The sequence below is a fragment of the Epargyreus clarus genome, unplaced genomic scaffold, assembly GCF_041222505.1.
Source record: "Epargyreus clarus isolate Ecla_fem2 unplaced genomic scaffold, WU_Ecla_fem_2.2 ptg000006l, whole genome shotgun sequence".
In the NCBI taxonomy this organism is placed as follows: Eukaryota; Metazoa; Arthropoda; class Insecta; order Lepidoptera; family Hesperiidae; genus Epargyreus; species Epargyreus clarus.
The window spans coordinates 4789799-4808683 of record NW_027332214.1 but is presented as its reverse complement, the minus strand read 5'-3'; the positions used below and the strand labels follow the sequence as shown (position 1 = coordinate 4808683).

The window sequence follows — 18885 nt, the reverse complement described above, 5'->3', positions numbered from 1 at the left end:
CATTATTTTGTTTAAATCTACCTTCGATCACTAATAAGAACAAATCTACCCAAGAAGCATTTTTTGTATCTGAATCATGTAAAGAAAGATTTATACTTTAGCATATTCATAGTATAATATTGATTTATATTTCACACCAAAACAAAATTATTTATATGTTAATAGTAGTTGTTGAGTAGTGTGTCTTATAACAAACTGTAAAGTTTTTTTTTGTGGTGTGATATCAGCTGACCTAGACCGAAAGCATAGTAACCTTATAGTAACCCAAAGCTTGAAAAATAAATATTTAAAAAAAAACAGCTGTTCAATTTGACACATGACAACTGAAAGGCACGTATTTGACATTGACGTAAAAATGACGTAAAAAATTATCGAATGATTCATAAATCATAAACAAAAGTAACAAAACTCGAACTCGATTAAAGTTATAATAACTCAATCAAACTGTTTTAAGTTTTACTTCGCCTCTCCGTACCTATCTTTAAGCATCTTTTATTCATTATAAAACGATTGCTGAGACTTACCTCACATGTACAGCCCCTATTACCCCTATACTATGCTGTAATCGTTAGCCTTAAGCTAACAGAGAATATGCAGTGATTTGTCCAGCAATTACATAAATATGGCATGTAATTCGTGCAGTAAAACGTTTTCACTATTAAGGAAAGAGGTAAGCTTACACTACTACTACTACTAGTTGAAGATATTAATGAGTAGGAATGAAAGTTGGTTTTCAACAAGCTATAGCTTTACACGTATTATTTAATAGTTTATGAACGCTTTCTACACACACAGCCTCACATTAGGATTCCCTGCGTTGTGGGTGCCATGGACACATAAAGGCGAATATCCAAAAACCCAGGTCCAGAATAGATTTCCAAATTCATCATTCAGATGTCTGTCTGGCGCGGGAATCGAACCCGAAATCCTTTATATGTGAGACCGGCATGGTAACCACTCCGCCACTTATACTTTTATCTTATTGTTATTATTTACAGAAAGGATGCCCATCTTGCGGATATAGTTATTGTTCAAGTTGTTTAAAATATAAAGTGTTTGTACCAAAACTGAACTCTGAAGCCAAGGTAAGCTACCACAAGTAATTTTGATAAATATAATGATTAAATATTTGTAATACGAGTATTGTCTAAGGTGTCCTTTGTTGTTATAGGTATGTGCAAAATGTGAACGTGAAATTAAATCAAATGAAAAGCCAAAGATTGTACCACCAGATGCTTATTACAGGTAACCAAAACTTTTATAACCCAATTAGACTATCTGATTATCAAGAATGAATTGCCTTTATTCTTCCTACATTTATATGCTCATACAAGTTAGTACATATTGTTCATCAATAGTTCATTACATATTGTTCCCTTTCATTTGTAAATAAATATTTATGTTTTTATTACATTAGCAATTAAAAATTGATGAGCGCTAGTAGTATCTACAAAAATAATTAAAAATATATGATTATTTTTGATATATGACCACTGTGTAAAATACTTGTTAATACCCTTTTCAGGAGGATAGGTGCTATGGATAGTGGATCACAAATAGACGGTGGGAATAATCTTTCAACTCCCGAATCTGGGAGCTCTAAGGATAAAGAAATTTCTGACAGATTAAAAAAATTAAAAGAAGATGCAAGTAAAAAAACTCAAGTCACTACTGAGGATATAGCTGACCGCTTGCAGAAAATGAAGGGAGTAGTGCCTTCTGCTACTGATGAAGAATTGCAGTTACGGTTAGCGAATATTAGAGGCGTCCCTATCAGTACAGTACAGAGTAAGGTACATGTTACAATCTGCTAAGCCCTTCAAAAGGTACCCAATACTGTGGGAGAGACACAGGGTTATGTGGGATTCTTGTGGCGGCCATTCTTGGCACTGCGTAAAGCTTTCTGGGATCTAAAAAGGAATGCAATCAGGGCCCTCTTAGCACCTTGCTCTGTTGGGCTTTGCCCAGGTGAGCATGACGCTCGCCACACTGTCTGGTGAGCATAACACACCGCCATCCTTCCAGGAATCATTGGCAGGGTGGTTAGAGTTCCCACTGTTGCCGCCCGCAACCCTGGTAGGTCTTCCATGAGTCTCCTCTTATGACAAACAGGGGAACTTGTATCCCTATGATCTATATATCCCTTGATCCCAAGACTACACACACAAATATTAAACATTAAGTCCAACTCCCCTATTTATAATATGATTATTATTATTGTGATGCCCTATTAATATTACAATAACAATTTTTCTTTTATCTATCTATTCCAGCCTTTTGTAATAGTACCTGATACCAGAACAGAGCAGGAACAAGCAGATGAGTTAATGAAACAATACATGGATCAGGCTAAAATAGATGGCAATTACCAGGAAGAGTTTGAAGGAGTTATAGATGATATCCAAAGTAGGCTGCAGAAACTAAAGGGAAGCAGTCCTGCAGTAGCTGTTGATAAAGCTGGTGTGAAACCACCTGATGCTAATGTTGAATCGGATGATGAAGAAAATATGTTAAAGAAGATAATTGAACAGGTAATTTAAGCCTTAAAACTATTTTAAATAAAATAATAGTCAATAAATATAATGCAATTACTAAATTCAATCCACATTTTCCTATAAATTAGATTGGATTTGATATGGTAATTATATTCAATTTTCTGAGAACATACTTTATACTACTTTTCCTTTGATCATTACAAAATACATTTAAAATTTTATATAATCATAGTGTGCCATTTGATTTCTTCAGTAGTAATGTTTATGTGATCTTATTTAGTCAATATTACTTCCATTAAATTATATCTTAAAAAAATGACTTTCATGCACTTAATGTTTGATTCAATGTTTTTAGGCAAAGGCTGAATCAAGAATGGAAAATGAAATGGATGTTCCGGTATTGGATGAATTACCCTTTTGCGAGATATGCAATGAAGATGCAAAGATGAGGTGTCTTGGTTGCAAATATTTGTTTTGTAAGAGATGCTTTCTTGAACACAAGGATGAAGATGATGGATGTGATCAATATGAACCTTATAAACCACCCAAAACTAATAACACTTAAAATTTAATAATATTTATTTATAATTTGTGATATACCTATTCATAAAATATGTAACAATAATCCTACTAAATTAATTCAATTTTCAAGCACATATTTGCTAGCTTGCTCAAATCTTGTAATTATTTTATTATCCACAATGTAATCTATAAAAAAATATATGTTATTTTCATATGTTAGAGTTTATAAGTGTTGCTAAAATAAATCAATGAAAATATTTTATAATTTCGTCTTTTTATTTTAACAATAAATAATATCTAACAATAAATATTAGTACATATTCATTTCAATAACTAAATAACATATGTATTCATTTCTTTTTTTGATTTATTTCATCCAATACATGTGGTATTATCTGAACTAAATCATCTGCAGATAAAGTGTATTCTTTTTCTATCCATATATCCTTCAATTTGCTTATAATTTTACTGTACATTTTGCCTGGAGGTATTTCATGATTCTTCAGCATTTTACCATTAACAGGAAATCTAGGTATTTCCCAGTTCTGAAATTCCTTTAACAAGGCTTCATCACCTCTGTATTTCAGTACTTCAGATACATAATCCACAGCATCCTTTTGTTTGATTTTAGTATTCAATACTAATTTTTCATATGGTCTGAAATACAGATAAAATATTTTTTACATAAATCTACCAATATATAAATGCACACGTCAATTTTTTTTTTTTTTTTTTTTTATATGTTTGAGCCTAACGATAAAGCAGACGTGCTACCTGATGGAAAGTAGTCAACGTCGCCTATGAACATTTGCAACACCAGAGGAGTCGCCAATGCATCGCCGGCTTTGAAGGAGAGCTCTTTTTGCACCTTTTTTGAAGAGCCCCATGTCATAGCGCTCTGGGAATACCTCAGGAGGAAGTTCATTCCACATCTTGCACGTTCGTGGCAAGAATGTCCGTGCAAACCGAACTGTGGAGGACCGCCACGGGTCCAGTTGGTGTGGATGGAACTTCATCCTTCGGCGAGTGGTGCGATGGAGGAATGGTGACGTAGGCATCAGGTCAAATAGTTCCTCGGAGCACTCACCATTGTAAAGCCGGTAGAACACACAGAGGGAACCTATGTCCCTCCGCAAGCTTAAAGGTTCTAACCGATCGGAGGTCCTGGGGTCGTTGACGATTCGGATCGCGCGTTTTTGCACGGAGTCAAGTGGGTTAAGTTGGTATTGGGGCGCCCCTGCCCAGAGATGGGAGCAGTACTCCATGTGAGGTCTCACTTGAGCCTTATACAACAGAAGGAGTTGCCCCGCAGTGAAGTACTGCTTCGCTCTGTTCAGGACGCCCAGCTTTCTTGATGCCAACTTGGCCTTAACGTCCAAATGACCCCGGAACTGCACGTCACACGATATGTCAACTCCCAGGATCCCCACACTTTTATCAATGGTGAGTGGAATACCTTGGAACCGTGGCGCTATGACGAATGGGGTTTTTTTAGCGGTAAACGCGCAGACTTGTGTCTTCGTGGGGTTAAACTCAACAAGGTTAAGTCGACCCCATGTCGAGACCTGCTCCAGAGAGTCTTCGATTTCAGACACAAGTCGGATTCTGCTTTCCTCCACGAGAGTCCGAGAGGTGTTTGCACGGCCTGTATACACAGCATCTCCCGTACTATCATCTGCATAGCAATGAATGCTGCTAGTTTTTTGCAACATGTCATTGATATGCAGAATGAATAGCGTGGGAGAGAGGACAGAGCCCTGGGGCACGCCAGCGTTAACATGCTTCGTGTCTGAGCAGCACCCGTCTACTACGACTTTGATTTGCCGCTCAGACAGAAAACTGGCTACCCATGTGCACAGCCTCTCGGGAAGACCGTAAGATGGAAGCTTCGCGAGAAGGGCCCTGTGCCAGACCCGGTCAAAGGCCTTAGCGATGTCTAGGCTAACTGCCAAAGCCTCACCATTACTCTCAATGGCTTGCGCCCATCGGTGTGTGAGATACACCAAAAGATCACCAGCTGAACGGCCCTTGCGGAAACCGTATTGGTGATCGCTGATCAGCCGGTGATCCTCGAGGTACCTCAGGAGCTGGGTATTAACAATATGCTCCATAACCTTTGAGAGCAGGGAGGTGATCGCTATAGGCCTGTAATTAGCCGGGTCACTGCGGTCACCCTTTTTGGGAATCGGGTGAACGAGGGCTACCTTCCACGAAGACGGTACTTGTCCTGTGGTATAGGAAAGCGAGAATAAGCGCGTTAAGATGGGAGTCAATTCGGGAGCACACGTCTTCAGCACCACCGCGGGGATTTCATCCGGCCCACTCGACTTCTTGACATCAAGGGACAATAGAGCTCGCCTGACAGCTTTCTGCGTAAAGCGTATATTAGGCATAGAACTCTCACACCGCGGGATGGTCGGCGGTGTGGCCCCCATGTCATCGAGAGTCGAGTTTGAGGCAAAGAGAGTGCCCAGAAGATCGGCTTTTCCCTTTGCCGTATGGGCCAGAGAATCATCTGATTTCCGCAGGGGCGGTAGTGAGGAGCGACAGAAATTACCTTCAACAGCTTTGGCTAGCGACCAAAAGGCTCGACTCCCGAAGGGGTAACCAAGTAATCGCTCGCCAATTCTGCCAACGTGCCTAGACTTCGCCTTGGCCATATGCTTCTTTGCTGATCGGGAGGTAGCGTTAAGGGCGGTTCGTAGCTCGGAGGTCTTCGGATCCTTGCATGCGTGCGCTGACGCCCAGGCTTGGTAGGCCTCTTGCTTATGACGTGATGCCTTAGCGCAAAACCCATCAAACCAGGGCTGACTCCGTCCACCGACGGACACGACAGAGTTTGGAATGAAGCATTCCATACCCTGCCGTATTACGTCGGCTACAGAGTCAGCGCACGTGCTAGGATCACCCGAGACGAAGCACAGCTGCCTCCACGGGTACGAGGCCAGGAATTCCCGGAACGCGTCCCAATCTGCTGACCTGTAGTGCCAAACTTGTCGCTTCCCCGGAGGTCGAGCCCCCGTGGGACGCGACAAGGGCACAGAAGAACTTACCAAGCAATGGTCAGAAGATCCAAGGGGAGCCTTGACCATCACTTGGTAGTCCTCGGGACGGTTGGTCAGCAGAAGATCGAGCAAAGACGCAGTATGGGTCTCTATATCAGGTACCCTAGTATGACCGGGTACGACCTGGGAGAGCCCATATGCCAAGGAGAACTCATACGCAGTTCTTCCGGCAAAGTCAGTGGTTCGGGAGCCCAGCCACTCAATGTGGTGGCCATTAAAGTCACCCAGAATCACCAACTCCGCCGAAGGACACTGCTGCAGCATTCTGTCAGTCGCCCACTGGACGTGCTCGAATAATCGAGTTGTCTCTTCATCTCCGCTATAGGACCTATATAGGCACGCGTAGACGCGGGTTTGCCCCCCAATATCTACGCGCACCCACAACAGAGATAGGTCCTTGTCTTCAAGGCAGCTGAGACGGCGGCAGCAGATATCGCCCCGAACATACACACATACCCCGGCTCGACGCCTAAAGGCATGTTCTAAACTATAGCCGGGGTAATCTAAATACGAGGTGTCGCCCGAGGGCGATATCTGCGTCTCCGTCAAAAAGAGGAAAGCCGGCTTTGCCGTCTCAAGGTGGTGATGGACGGCATCCAGATTGGAATGGAGCCCCCTGATGTTGCACATGTCCACAGTAAGTGTGGAGGAGGTCGCCGCTGTGCATAACTTTTTCCTTTTTAGCTGCCGTTTCATGGTGGTTTTTGAAGAGCGTAGGAATTAGAAAGGATTTGCGGTGCTCCGTCGCCGCCTCACGGGACAAAGTGCGGGTCTCGTAGCGGCGTGTTCACAGAGGTAATGTGGGATGCTGGCGCGGGGGACGGAAGGGCCCCCGGTCCCCCCCGTGCACGACTACCCGGCTCCACTCCGGTCTCTTACTCCGGCAGGGTAATCGTGCCACGGGATTTTTCGCCGGTTGGCGGGACAGCCTCCCGGGCCAGAGGTTGACGGTGTTACCCGGGTTCGGGTCCCCAACTAACCGGCGGGCGGCCAGCGGACAACCGTTTCACCGGGTCTCCCTGGCCCCCGCGCCAATACACCACGCCCCCGGGAGCAACGACGCTTAAAGAGACCTACCGGACCCGAGAGGTACGCCGTCGGAAGCACCACAAGAGGATGGGAAGGGGGGATAAAGGGATGAACTGGCTCCCAGGCGCACTACCGAAACACGACGAGTCGTTATTAGCGGTAGACTCCGGCCTGAGGGTGGTAGCTAGCCAGGCAGATCCCACGAAGAGACCTTACCACCAAGCGGGACACCTTTGGGAATTACGCCAGGCGGTGTCAGACCCAGCTACCAGTGGGACCGTCGCAGTAAGATGTTAAATGCCCGAGTAGACGCTGCTGCCCATCTACCCGGTAGATGCCCTTAGTCGGCTTCTACGACACCCACGGGCAGGCATGGGGTGGTCTATTCGCCGCCGGAGCCACACGGCACAAGCACACGATTATTTTGCACACTAATATATATGTTTAGCCATACAACATAACAGAAAACATACAAGCTACTTTTGCAAATTACATCAAACCAATACATCAAAGCAATGTATCAAATTGAAATTAATAATTTATTTATTGAACAGAATATAGTTTATAAAAAGTATATCATGCCAATTTTTATGCCACATAAAAGATGTTAGCAATGTGGGCTTTTAAACTGCAATGATACAACACAAAATTCATGTTGCATCCCTAATATGACATGTACATTTTAAATAGAATTCTAAATAGCTTTTTACTTACAATAATGGCCTTTTATCAACTTTCTCCTCTCTATGTTCCACAATAAAGTAGGTCATGTCTCTTTCATATCCAGAAAATTTAAGCCTACTGTGGAGAACTGTGACCTCATCCATGTTGTTCAATAATGCTGCCATGTAGCTCATTGGATGGAGATCTAGATGCTTACTTCTATTTATCAATTTATCCAATTCTTCAACATTTGGATTAATTATACCTGTGAAATAAGATATAATTAAACTTATTGTGGTTTGTGATTAAGGAAACTAATTGTAGTGGTGTTTAGTAGATAAATTGAAAATTTACTGGTGTTTTATGGAATAAATGATGATGAATCATGGTCATTTTATGTAGCATTTTCATGAATTTAGTTTTAAATTCCAAATTTCATTGCATCACAAGTCGATACTCAAAATGAATAAATAATACCTATATATTTGCCAATATCTAAACTGATTATGCACTTCAACAAATCCCCAGCAAAGTTCCCTTGTAGCATCTTTTTCAATTCAGTCCAAATTCGTTCTCCAGAAACATTTTGGAGGCCTTCAGCATTCTCCCTGATGATATCTAGTGTTTTTTGATCATGCTTGTTGGGTTCTTTTGCTATTCTTCCATAGAAACGAAAATATCTCATTATCCTCAGATAGTCTTCTTTTATCCTGATATCCGCATCACCCACAAATGCAACTCTTCTATTTTGTAAGTCTTCATATCCATAAAAATAGTCATATACAGAGCCATCAAATCCTGCAAAAATGATTACAGTTATAAGGTGGACCCAGTATATTTAAAATATTTGCATCTAACAGGGTTTTGTAATTTCAATAATATTTAAATTAGAGTCTTGTAGATGCAAGACTAGCCAATAGAACATGTTGCACAATTTGACACTTCAGTTTAATTACAAACATACAGGTCAAGCTAATAAAAGTGTGGTAAAAATATAATTTCTTCCAATAAAGTTACCACACCTAAATTATAAGGGAAATTCTAATAACAATAATAATACCAGGTACCTAAGAACATAGAATTAATAGTGAGATCTCTTCTATTAGCATCCAACTTCCAATCTTTAGTGAACTCCACTTCAGCATGTCTGCCATCCGTGACCACATCAATCCTCAATGTCGTGACCTCAAAATTTTCCTTATCATTGATCCTTGGAGTTATTGTTCCGTGCTTTTCACCAGTCATGTTGATCATCCTAACATTTTCCTCAGTGAACATATCCTTCATCTGTTGTGGAGTTGCTGTTGTGGCAAAGTCCAAGTCCTTGGGTTGTTGCCCCATCAATATATCCCTATAATGGATGTTAATTGTTCAATCTTAAATTGTATGTTTCAAAAGGATAGTAACACTATTTCCTAAAAATATAGATTTATAGTACTAGTCAAGAAAATGTAGTCAACCTAATGGTGAGTGCCCACTGATGTCAATGAGTATTCATAATAGAGTCCTACTTATGATCAGCTCTGAAGTATTACCAATTAGTAGGTTGTTTACCTCATGTATGGGTCATTTTTTTACCACACTTAACACAATAGTGCTTAAATAAACATTTAAACATATTATTTATTGTACTTATATTACATATGGCACAATTTTTTTTTTTTTTTATAATAAAGAAGTAGCAGACGAGCATGCAGTCCACCTGATTGTAAGTGGCTACTGCCGCCCATGGACATCTGTAATCAACCCCAGATAGGATTAGGTATTCCTTCCTGAGGTCGGCCACAGATGCGCTACCCCTGAGGACCAAGCTGGAACGCCTCAGAAAAGTATGTCTCCCTTACCTCACCATTCAAAACGGAACACAGCAGCTCCTAACACTGCTGTTATTAGGCAGAAATAGGTGTGGCTGTGGTGCCGCCGGAGTCGAACCACAAAGGGTTCTACCACCTAATCAATAGACGTAAAATATGATGAAATACAAACCTTACGGCTCCACCGGCCACTCTGATTTCATATTGGTATTTGTCAAATAGTGATTTCAATACATTTACTTCTTCAGTAAAGATACTTTTGAATTCTGGAGTATCTAGGACTTTTACCACCGGGTTTTCACGACACTTCAGCTCCATGTCTATCCTTGATCGTATCCTAATCCTTTTATTTACATTAGCTTTGCTGTAAGCCTTAAAATTTTAATAATGTAAGATTAGAAGTCACTTGTCTTTTATTACACTAAATAAGCAAAAGTTGAGTAAAAAAGAGGTTTAGGTGTTTTATACTCACTTTAGTACAAACAGACTGATGTAATCTTAGTACCGGCCGAAAAATATGCATACTATTCACATCGTAAATTTCACGTCTGCGAAATTCGTAATTCGTGTAATTGCTGTATACAAATTTCAATGAATTACTTGAATTTAGTATAAACTTTTAGCAATATCTCTTTTATATGCAATATAATTGAGTTTTTTTTTTATAAATGTGAACAACAAAATTATAAGGCCGTAAAAATGTCAAACAAAATAGTCAAAAATGTCAAAATTCAAATGTCAGAAAGCTCATCACAGATTAAATATGACAGAGACGTTGCAAAAATAATTAATAATTTTCAGTGTATTATTAATACGTATTATAATGTGTTACTTTTAAAGTAATAATATGCCTGGATAAATCGGTGCTCTTCCAGGGCCTTCCTTTTATGTTTCTCAAACCGATATGTAAGCGCGTTAACTCAAGTTCATTTGAATATAACTGGTTGTCAGAATGGCGGTAAAATTTGAACCATAACATTGCTCTATTCTATTTTTGGATTAAAATCCCACATGGATATTTCTGAAAGTTCTTGGTAATAACCATGTAATAACAAAGATGGTAATAATGAATTTAACTATAATAGATTTAGAAACTATAATGTTCTCATAGTTCTACCCCAAACACAAGGTTAATTAATAGTACTTGAGTAACAAATTATTATGAAACCCTCATCACAAAATAAGCTCTTACAAACATTCAGTTTTAATATAAATTAAGATTTGCTAAACATACTCCTCATTTAATTATTTAGTTAAACAAAAACTTGGAAATAAAAAAATTGTAGCTGTTTCTGAAATTTATTTTGGAGCCTTAGTAACTAAAAATCACAGGTAACTTATAAGAGGAATTAAGTACATTCACAGATTAGTAATACCTCTTTCTGTTATCATAAAATTGCATGAATCATTTGGTAGATCAGGTGCAAAAACTGTTTTCATTTCTCTTACATTTTGCTTCCCATCAAGTAAATTTTTTTCAGAAATTGCCTTTTTAATCCAAAAACGGTATGATATCATGTTTGACCATGCTAGGCCTAAAGAAGGAAGCAATTTAGTGGTTGAATCATCAAAACTAGCTGTTACTTGGTTAATACAGACAACAGTTAAGTTATATTCTTGAGCTATTCCTATCAGCATCATTGCTAACTCTCTTAAATCTTCAGCTCTTTGTACATAATTTGTGGTTTCACATCTGAATGGTGCAGCAACTGAGTCTATTACAACTACTGATATTCTATGTTGCTGTAGCAGCTTGGGTAGCCTTACTCTGATACAAGACAACAAATCAGGTGCTTCGTATACATGCTCCAGGAACATATTATTACCTAATTGACTATTATGTTCACAAATATGACTGTGAATTTGGTTATATCGTGTTATAGGGAATAAATCTTCAGTGCATATGTATACACTTCCCTCTGAGGCATTGTTAGCTGAAAGCTGCATGCCCAGTTGGGTCTTACCTGAACCACTTTCACCATATATTTCTACCAACACCCCTTTTCGAAAGCCTCCATTTAGTAAATTGTCAATGGCTGTACAACCAATTTTTATTTTATCATCTTTCCGATCTATTAGTTGATCACATGTAACACTTTGAGGGCTACAGTGTTTTGCCACTATATTTTTCAAAAGCTCTATATCAACCCTTTGTAAACCAGTCAATTTCTTTATATCCCATATAGAGAGAATCCGTATTTGTTTTGGAGTGCATAACCCAGCTCTATCAATTATAACAAATATTTTTGGTGGTAGTATATCTTTTAAAATATCCATTTTACACATCAATTATTTTTCCTCGCACTTATGTTTTTATATTATGTGTGTTGACTTATTTAAGTTATAATTATTGTCCTTAAGATGCGAGGCGAACTGCCATTTTTATATTGTTATACCACCCAATTATTTATAATAATTTATTTGTAGAAAGAAAGTAAACAGACTTTGAAAGTTGAATAAGTTTATAAATGTACGTCATAATAAAACCAATGAAAATAAAACATAACTCATGACATGAGACACAGACTGCTTAGGAAATTAGAGTATATATAGTGCACAGAGTTATTATCAAAGAGTATATGGTACCTACCTTAAAAATATTGAAGAAAAATCAGATGGGAGAAATATTACTTCAAGAAAATTTTGACATTTTAAATTATAGTCTTTTATATAGTCATACTTTTATAGTCTTACACATGTTATCTACACTTTCTTATACAGTATTCGCTCAAATGTATATGTATATAGTTATATTGAACACAGATTTATAAGTATATTATTCATTCGATGAACAATTCTTTAATAAAAACAGTGTTACATCGAATATATTGGTACATTGCATATGGCTATAAGTACAATGCAATGATGTACATATTATGTAAATAACACATCCCTAGCTCAAGGTCATTCAAGTTATTTACTGTCAAAAGAATATAAAATAAAATGAAAAAAATATTATCGTAAAAAGCCTTTAAAAAACAAGTTAGTTTGACCTTTTGTATATATTGATAAAACGTAGATAATTTAGATAATAAGCAATGTCGCTGAGTCGAAATTTATATAGTGCGGTCTGTATGGCGATAAACTTTCACCCTGCGAGATTGGTTCGCGCGCCGCTCATGGCAATCAATGCCGGCGCCAGTAGTACCTGTAGAGCCGCCGGGTTTGCTAGTTTGGCCGCGCCGTCGACTAATAAAAGGAAAATGGTAATGTTTAATTTATCCTTGAGGTTTTTTCCTTAAACTCCGACGTTTATTACAATGTATCGCCGATAAAAATGAGTTGAAAACCATATTCATTCATAGAATCGCAAGAATATTAAAGAATTTTAATTTATACGTGTTTCAGGCAGATAAACTTACTTCTGAAGAGCGTGACGGGCAGCTCAAACCACTTCTGGCGTCAGGATGGAAAGTGCAAAGTAACAGAGATGCTATAGAAAAAGAATTCATGTTCAAAAACTTCAATGAAGCTTTTGGATTTATGACGAGGGTAGCTCTACTTGCTGAGAAGATGGACCACCACCCGGAGTGGTTCAATGTTTATAACAAGCTTCAGGTAATTTATATGGCCAAATATGCAAAGACAAAACAGTATTTTGATTTAAAATCAGTTTTATTGTTTGATACCTATGGGCCAGTTAAGAAATCTTCATTTTTTAAATAATGATTGTGATCAAATTACCACTGTTTGAATACTTGTATTATTCAATTTTAATGTATCTTAAACAAATTGTTATATCTATTAATGTTGTTATTGTAAGCTACTACTTTTTTAAATGTGAATCATCTAAAAAAATATTGAAATTTTATAATACAATTAACAAAACATTATGTATAAGAAATTAAATCATAGAATCAGTATGTAATATCAATTTTATTGAAACCTGTTTATTTCTTCGGCTATTCTCTTATAAGTAAAATCTACTTCAATAGTACATATATATCTAATACATTTCTATTTTTCCAGGTAACACTTTCTTCCCATGATGTCAACGGACTAAGCAAACGGGATATCAAGATGGCTACATTTATGGACAAGACTTTCCAGTAATCATAACGGCATGGTCCAATATATGTATGTGTTGTGTAAAATGTATGTTACAGTGTAATTTAAGTTGCTGACAATATTATAAATATATAACTATGTTTAAATGTTACTCTAAATTTTATTTAGATACCCTATTTTATTATTTTATTGGTATTTAACATGGTATGTTACTTAGTACAATGACTAAAGCGAAAGGGAGGCATTGACACACTTTGCTACTGAATATTCAATGTCAATAAAGTTGGAATTATTTTTAAAACTTTGTTATTTAGGTATATATTCTAATATAATTTAGCAACTGTTTAACATAAAAAATGTTACATTATCTGGCTCGAAGGACCAATTTACATTGAAACATTTTTTTTAATTTTAGAACTATTGGACATTAGAATTTAAGATGTTATGCAGAATTTATGTACTCATTTATTTTTAATCAATGAATGATTTGTATAGTGTTACATACATTTCCTAACATAACAGGGGCATGTTCTCTTGTCATTGAATGGTTCTGTCTCAAATGCGGCGGTGCAGGGGTACGCTCGTTCTATGATCCTTTTTAGTTCCAGTGCATGTTCCAAGCCTCTTGTTTCACACACTAGTTTCATCTGAAATATACATAGAAGATATCATTTAAATAAATATTGTTTTTATTTTTTTATTTTATGCAGTTTTCATTACTATTTATGTACACTGAAGATCCAATGACATAGGTAATATATCTATGCTGAAGATCTATTGAATTACGGTCAATTGGTTATATGACATGTTACAGACAAAGTGATTCTCATACCACTTATTATAACCTTTTATCTTGACACCGATATAAAAAAAAAAACTTATATTTTTTACTCTAAAAATGAAGGCAGTATACACAACATTCTTAAGGTGATGTACTCACCTCAACTGTGTATATTTCGTTTTCAACCCAAACGTGATCCTGGAACTCGCGAATCACATTATACCCTCCATTGGCCAAAAGTTTTAAAAGTTCTGCATTTGCTGCAGAAGTATCTCTTATTCCTACCTGAAAATTTTCATGAAATTGAAGAACGCTGTAGGTTAGGGATCTATGAATATAATAATTTCTTATAACAGTTAGGTACATGATAAAACAATGTTGCATATATCTTTTAGGGATTAAGCTAGAACGCCTTGTATCGACATTGTTACCATTCTTCTGAGGAGGAAACGACAGTCGCGTTAATGTCAATGAGAAATAATAGCCTTAAAAGGAATAGGATATTATACGGTTATTTATGAATTCTGTTCATACGTTAACAAACTTATTCACGTAGTACCTACGCAAACCGTTCATGCTTAAATTGCTGTTTCGAAGAAAAGAGATCTTTTGCTCCTTGCTAAGAAGCTAGTTATTTTTTTTTACAATAAATATTGAAGCTAAATTAGTTCCCCATATAAGAAACAACTCCATGTAACGTGTGTTTCGTCTAAAAGGTGCCATAGAGATGGTATTACATATAAGCGCATTTAATTTGTGTGACTTTATAGAGAAAACAATTAAAGACCTGATGAAATCGGGCTTAATACGAATTATTCAATATTCGTTAGTAATTATCATAACGAATATTGAATTATTATAATTGGTACAAGGTAGTTGAATAATATCTACAGTAATTACTTTGAATTTAACTAGTCGGCCTTCGGCAGCGAGTCCTCTGTCCATGCAACGCGCCAGTAGAATAGAGTCGATGTTGCCTCCACTCAATACGCATACAACGCTGCGTGGGAAAACAATTGTTAATTAATTTATTAATGTATCTAGACAATTTTACTTAATGCATTCCCATTCAACCATCAAATCATTCTCAGTCCTTCAAGACCCTTATGAAGCTACATAAAACGTATCTAGTGCTTCTAATTATAAGAAAAACATGGGTGGTTGATAGTTGGGAACTTTGATGTTACTGATCGTATTATAAGTTAGTCTGTTTGTTTGAACCCTCAAGCTTTTAGATCTTGGCAAGACTAAGATATCAAGCTTATGAAGAAGCTTTGCAAACGTTTATAGATTTGATGAAAGTAAAAAAATCATAGACAATATCTATTTTTGCCGGTATACATCGATTTATACTTAATATGTAGTTGCTTAGTCGATTCAGTAGATCAATAAAATTTGAGTGTGACAGTCTCTTGCTGACTTAATTTCAGAGTTTATTGCAGTTGCGCTTACTTCTTCAACTTTAATTCAGGCACTAGTTCTCCAATAATAGCAGCGAGAGAACACGCCGCAGCACCTTCTACTATGAAACGTTCTTTCTCCATTAGATGTAGAATAGAACGAGCTATCCAATCTTCATTCACTAGAAGCTTAATAAAACTTAATGTTACAAACTTAACTACGAACATTTAATATGAAATGTATAGAAAACTGTCCAAATTTATTTCGATAATATTTAGGATTTCCACATAAAAAAATCAAAAATGAACACTAAGTGCTTGTGTACGATTAACCGCCGAAATTATATTTGGTTCGTTCTAAATAGATATAAATATTATAAGATAAAAATAATATAATTAGATATTTACCATTTTGTCAAGTAGAGGTTGTGTGATATGGAAGGAGTTAACGCCTACGTTAGACACTGAAATGGCGTCCGCCAGCGATGCCTGAATAGGGATGCTTACGGGATCTCCTTTCTCCAACGATTTGTAGAATACTGGCATCTTCTCTGACTCTACACCCTGTAAAAGTCAATTGTCGTACAATTTGGATATTTATTTATTGAAAAATTGTTATTATGGGTCTGAACCAATCTACCTATTCATTGGGTAGCCCGGGAAAGTTTAACGTGTAAAACACCTTACTATTTGCTGATAAGGAAAATAAAGATATTAACGACTATAAGAACTTAGTCTGCTGCTTTACGTAGCCTTCTAAACTACGAATAATACGGAATAATTTTATGACCTTTATTCTTTTCGACTAAATCCGACAGCTCAACGTTACAGAATATGAACGAATCGGCTATATCAGCTACTGTTTAACACCATAAGTTACTAACGTATACAAGGCAGCTAGGTCGCATATGTTTTATGACCGTAGCGACGGCTGCGGCCAAACCTCCGCTGCCCACAGGCACTATCACTGCATCTACATTCGGCACTTGGTTCAGCAGTTCCAGAGCAACTGTTCCATATCCGGCCAGGATATGAGGGTGGTCTCGGCTGAAAAAGTTAACATTTGTTTGTAAAACTAAGTGTTCGTTTGTTCGCAATCGATTATGGATATGGAAATATCTTAATTTGCATGTCTTCTTGTTGTTTAAATGCTCGTGATTACTTAACCTGGCGTATGTCACATGTGACATTAAGTAATTATAGATAAGTGAGACTTAATTTCTAAACTATTAAGCTAACATTTTATATAAATAGGTGTACTGAAAATCTTACCCGTTGATGTAAGTTAGACCCTTATCTCTCGCGATAGCACGAGCGTATCTCTGGGCTTCGACCAAGTTATTCCCTTGCACCACTACTTTAGCACCAAGGTTGTGGCATCTCTGTAGCTTGTTGATTGGAACGCAAGTTGGCATCACCACGACCACAGGAACACCGAGCTTCGCACCATAGTAGCAGATCCCTACTGCTTGGTTTCCTAGTGATGCAATAACTACTCCGATTTTTCTTTTATCCAGGGCCATTAATTCCAATACGTTTAGGGCTCCTCGCTCTTTGAAGCTGAAAAACAATAACCAAAAAATGCCCAAAACATTAACTAAATGCACATTCACGCATATCACGATAATCCGTATTTAATTATATATAAGAACATCAATTATTTAAGACTTTCTATTTGTTGGAACCCTTTAATTAGCGATGGAATATAAAATATATGATCCCACTATAATAATAGTCTCAAATATATAACCTTCCAGTTTTTAGAACGCTTTCTAATTTGTAGTATAAGTTCATGGCAAATTCCCGCTGGTAGTGTGAAGGCTGGAAAATAAACGTTATCGATATCTGTACATGATAATGTGTATTAAAAGGAAATATAAACTGTGGTAAAACATTATTTGTGTGGGATGTCTGGCATATCAGGAAAATGAATTCAGTAAGTAATATTTGATCTCAAAGGCAATTTCTTACTGAACCACCTATGTACATAGTGAAAAGGACAGCCCGCCCCAGGTTTGGGCGGGCGGTAAAATTTGATTAATAACTTTTTATTCCATGTGTTAAATGCGTCATTATTATAATTTAATTAGTGTCATAAATTATGAGATTTTAATCTGTTTTTGTTATAATTTGAAAAGGCGTAAGACAGAATAATAAGTAGTACTATGCATGGTGTGACCGGTATGAAGGGTCTGACGCGATGAAGGGCGTCGGTGACGTCTTCGTATGTTATAGTTCTTGGGTTTTCAGGATCACAGAACTCATCGAAGTCTTCCTGTAAAAAAGTAGGTAGGTATTGTTTTATTTCCATTGTTCTACCTAATTATTTTCATTATTCGCGTATTTGTAATTTTTCGCGGGATTAAATTTCTTTTTTGATTTCTTTAAATCAGTTGGGCATCTCGTAATGATTACTTCAAAAGACCTTTATTATATAGTAAAAATAGAAGCCTTAACCAGAGTACATTATCTGATATTCCCTTAACTGTTTTCATTTTTCATAAAATATTACGAGAAAAAGATCATTTTCTTTCATACACTCAATATTTTTTTCTTAGATGGAATAGTGCCGACAATTAAGGTACTCGTATATAGATATTTTTACTTACATAACGACGCGACATTTTTTTGTGGTTTTTGGAACAGTAACTAAAAGTAATATGAATTTTGGCTTGTTGGTGATATAGTTAAATGTATTGGCAATTTATTTTATTTATTTTACATTGTTGGATGAAAATGTGGATGTCAAGTGACAATTATGCCAATTTGCCAAAACACGTTGGCTCTAATTTACTCTTAATTTTAGTTTAGAACTTAGTAGCTGTCTAACATTTATTTTATAGGTTCTATTTTAAGTTACGAGTACATATCCTGTATAAACAACACTATCAGATAGTGAAATAATATAGAGGGGTATTTTTTTTTCAAAATGAACTCGTTCGGTTCATGGCCCGGGAAAAATATATTTTAAAAAAGTAATGATGCAGTTTTAGTTTTTATCAAAATCGGCCTCGTAATTCCTTTCAGCATTTTACGCTAATCCTTATGATTTCGGATTTGGCACTGAAGGCCTATGTGAAAAATTCATTGTGTATATCCAATCCTGAA

The 18885-nt window shown here is 37.0% G+C and overlaps 5 protein-coding genes across 5 annotated transcripts; 2 read left to right on the top strand and 3 right to left on the bottom strand.

The window, feature by feature from the left end:
* The first annotated feature begins 380 nt into the window (after positions 1-380).
* Positions 381-3282, top strand: LOC140742733 (abscission/NoCut checkpoint regulator). Its single transcript, XM_073073711.1, has 6 exons — positions 381-670; positions 999-1085; positions 1172-1245; positions 1526-1793; positions 2274-2531; positions 2851-3282. The coding sequence occupies exons 1-6, from the start codon at positions 623-625 to the stop codon at positions 3058-3060; spliced, it is 945 nt and encodes a 314-aa protein (XP_072929812.1). The 5' UTR covers positions 381-622; the 3' UTR covers positions 3061-3282.
* A 30-nt stretch (positions 3283-3312) lies between these two features.
* LOC140742730 (CCA tRNA nucleotidyltransferase 1, mitochondrial) lies at positions 3313-10287 on the bottom strand. The gene is made up of 6 exons (XM_073073709.1): positions 10061-10287; positions 9761-9960; positions 8842-9125; positions 8252-8572; positions 7826-8039; positions 3313-3674 (listed from the first exon to the last, which is right to left on the bottom strand). The coding sequence occupies exons 1-6, from the start codon at positions 10109-10111 to the stop codon at positions 3368-3370; spliced, it is 1377 nt and encodes a 458-aa protein (XP_072929810.1). The 5' UTR covers positions 10112-10287; the 3' UTR covers positions 3313-3367.
* A 557-nt stretch (positions 10288-10844) lies between these two features.
* Positions 10845-12064, bottom strand: LOC140742734 (DNA repair protein XRCC3). The gene has a single exon (XM_073073712.1). The coding sequence runs from the start codon at positions 11872-11874 to the stop codon at positions 10948-10950; it is 927 nt and encodes a 308-aa protein (XP_072929813.1). The 5' UTR covers positions 11875-12064; the 3' UTR covers positions 10845-10947.
* A 449-nt stretch (positions 12065-12513) lies between these two features.
* On the top strand, positions 12514-13747 carry Pcd (pterin-4a-carbinolamine dehydratase). Its single transcript, XM_073073713.1, has 3 exons — positions 12514-12794; positions 12937-13146; positions 13558-13747. The coding sequence occupies exons 1-3, from the start codon at positions 12627-12629 to the stop codon at positions 13639-13641; spliced, it is 462 nt and encodes a 153-aa protein (XP_072929814.1). The 5' UTR covers positions 12514-12626; the 3' UTR covers positions 13642-13747.
* A 321-nt stretch (positions 13748-14068) lies between these two features.
* Positions 14069-18552, bottom strand: LOC140742731 (L-threonine ammonia-lyase-like). Its single transcript, XM_073073710.1, has 10 exons — positions 18387-18552; positions 17942-18052; positions 17528-17598; positions 17050-17337; positions 16662-16824; positions 16186-16341; positions 15830-15966; positions 15278-15377; positions 14537-14662; positions 14069-14243 (listed from the first exon to the last, which is right to left on the bottom strand). Exons 1-10 carry the CDS (start codon positions 18399-18401, stop codon positions 14094-14096), a joined length of 1317 nt encoding a protein of 438 aa, XP_072929811.1. The 5' UTR covers positions 18402-18552; the 3' UTR covers positions 14069-14093.
* Positions 18553-18885: the final 333 nt, after the last annotated feature.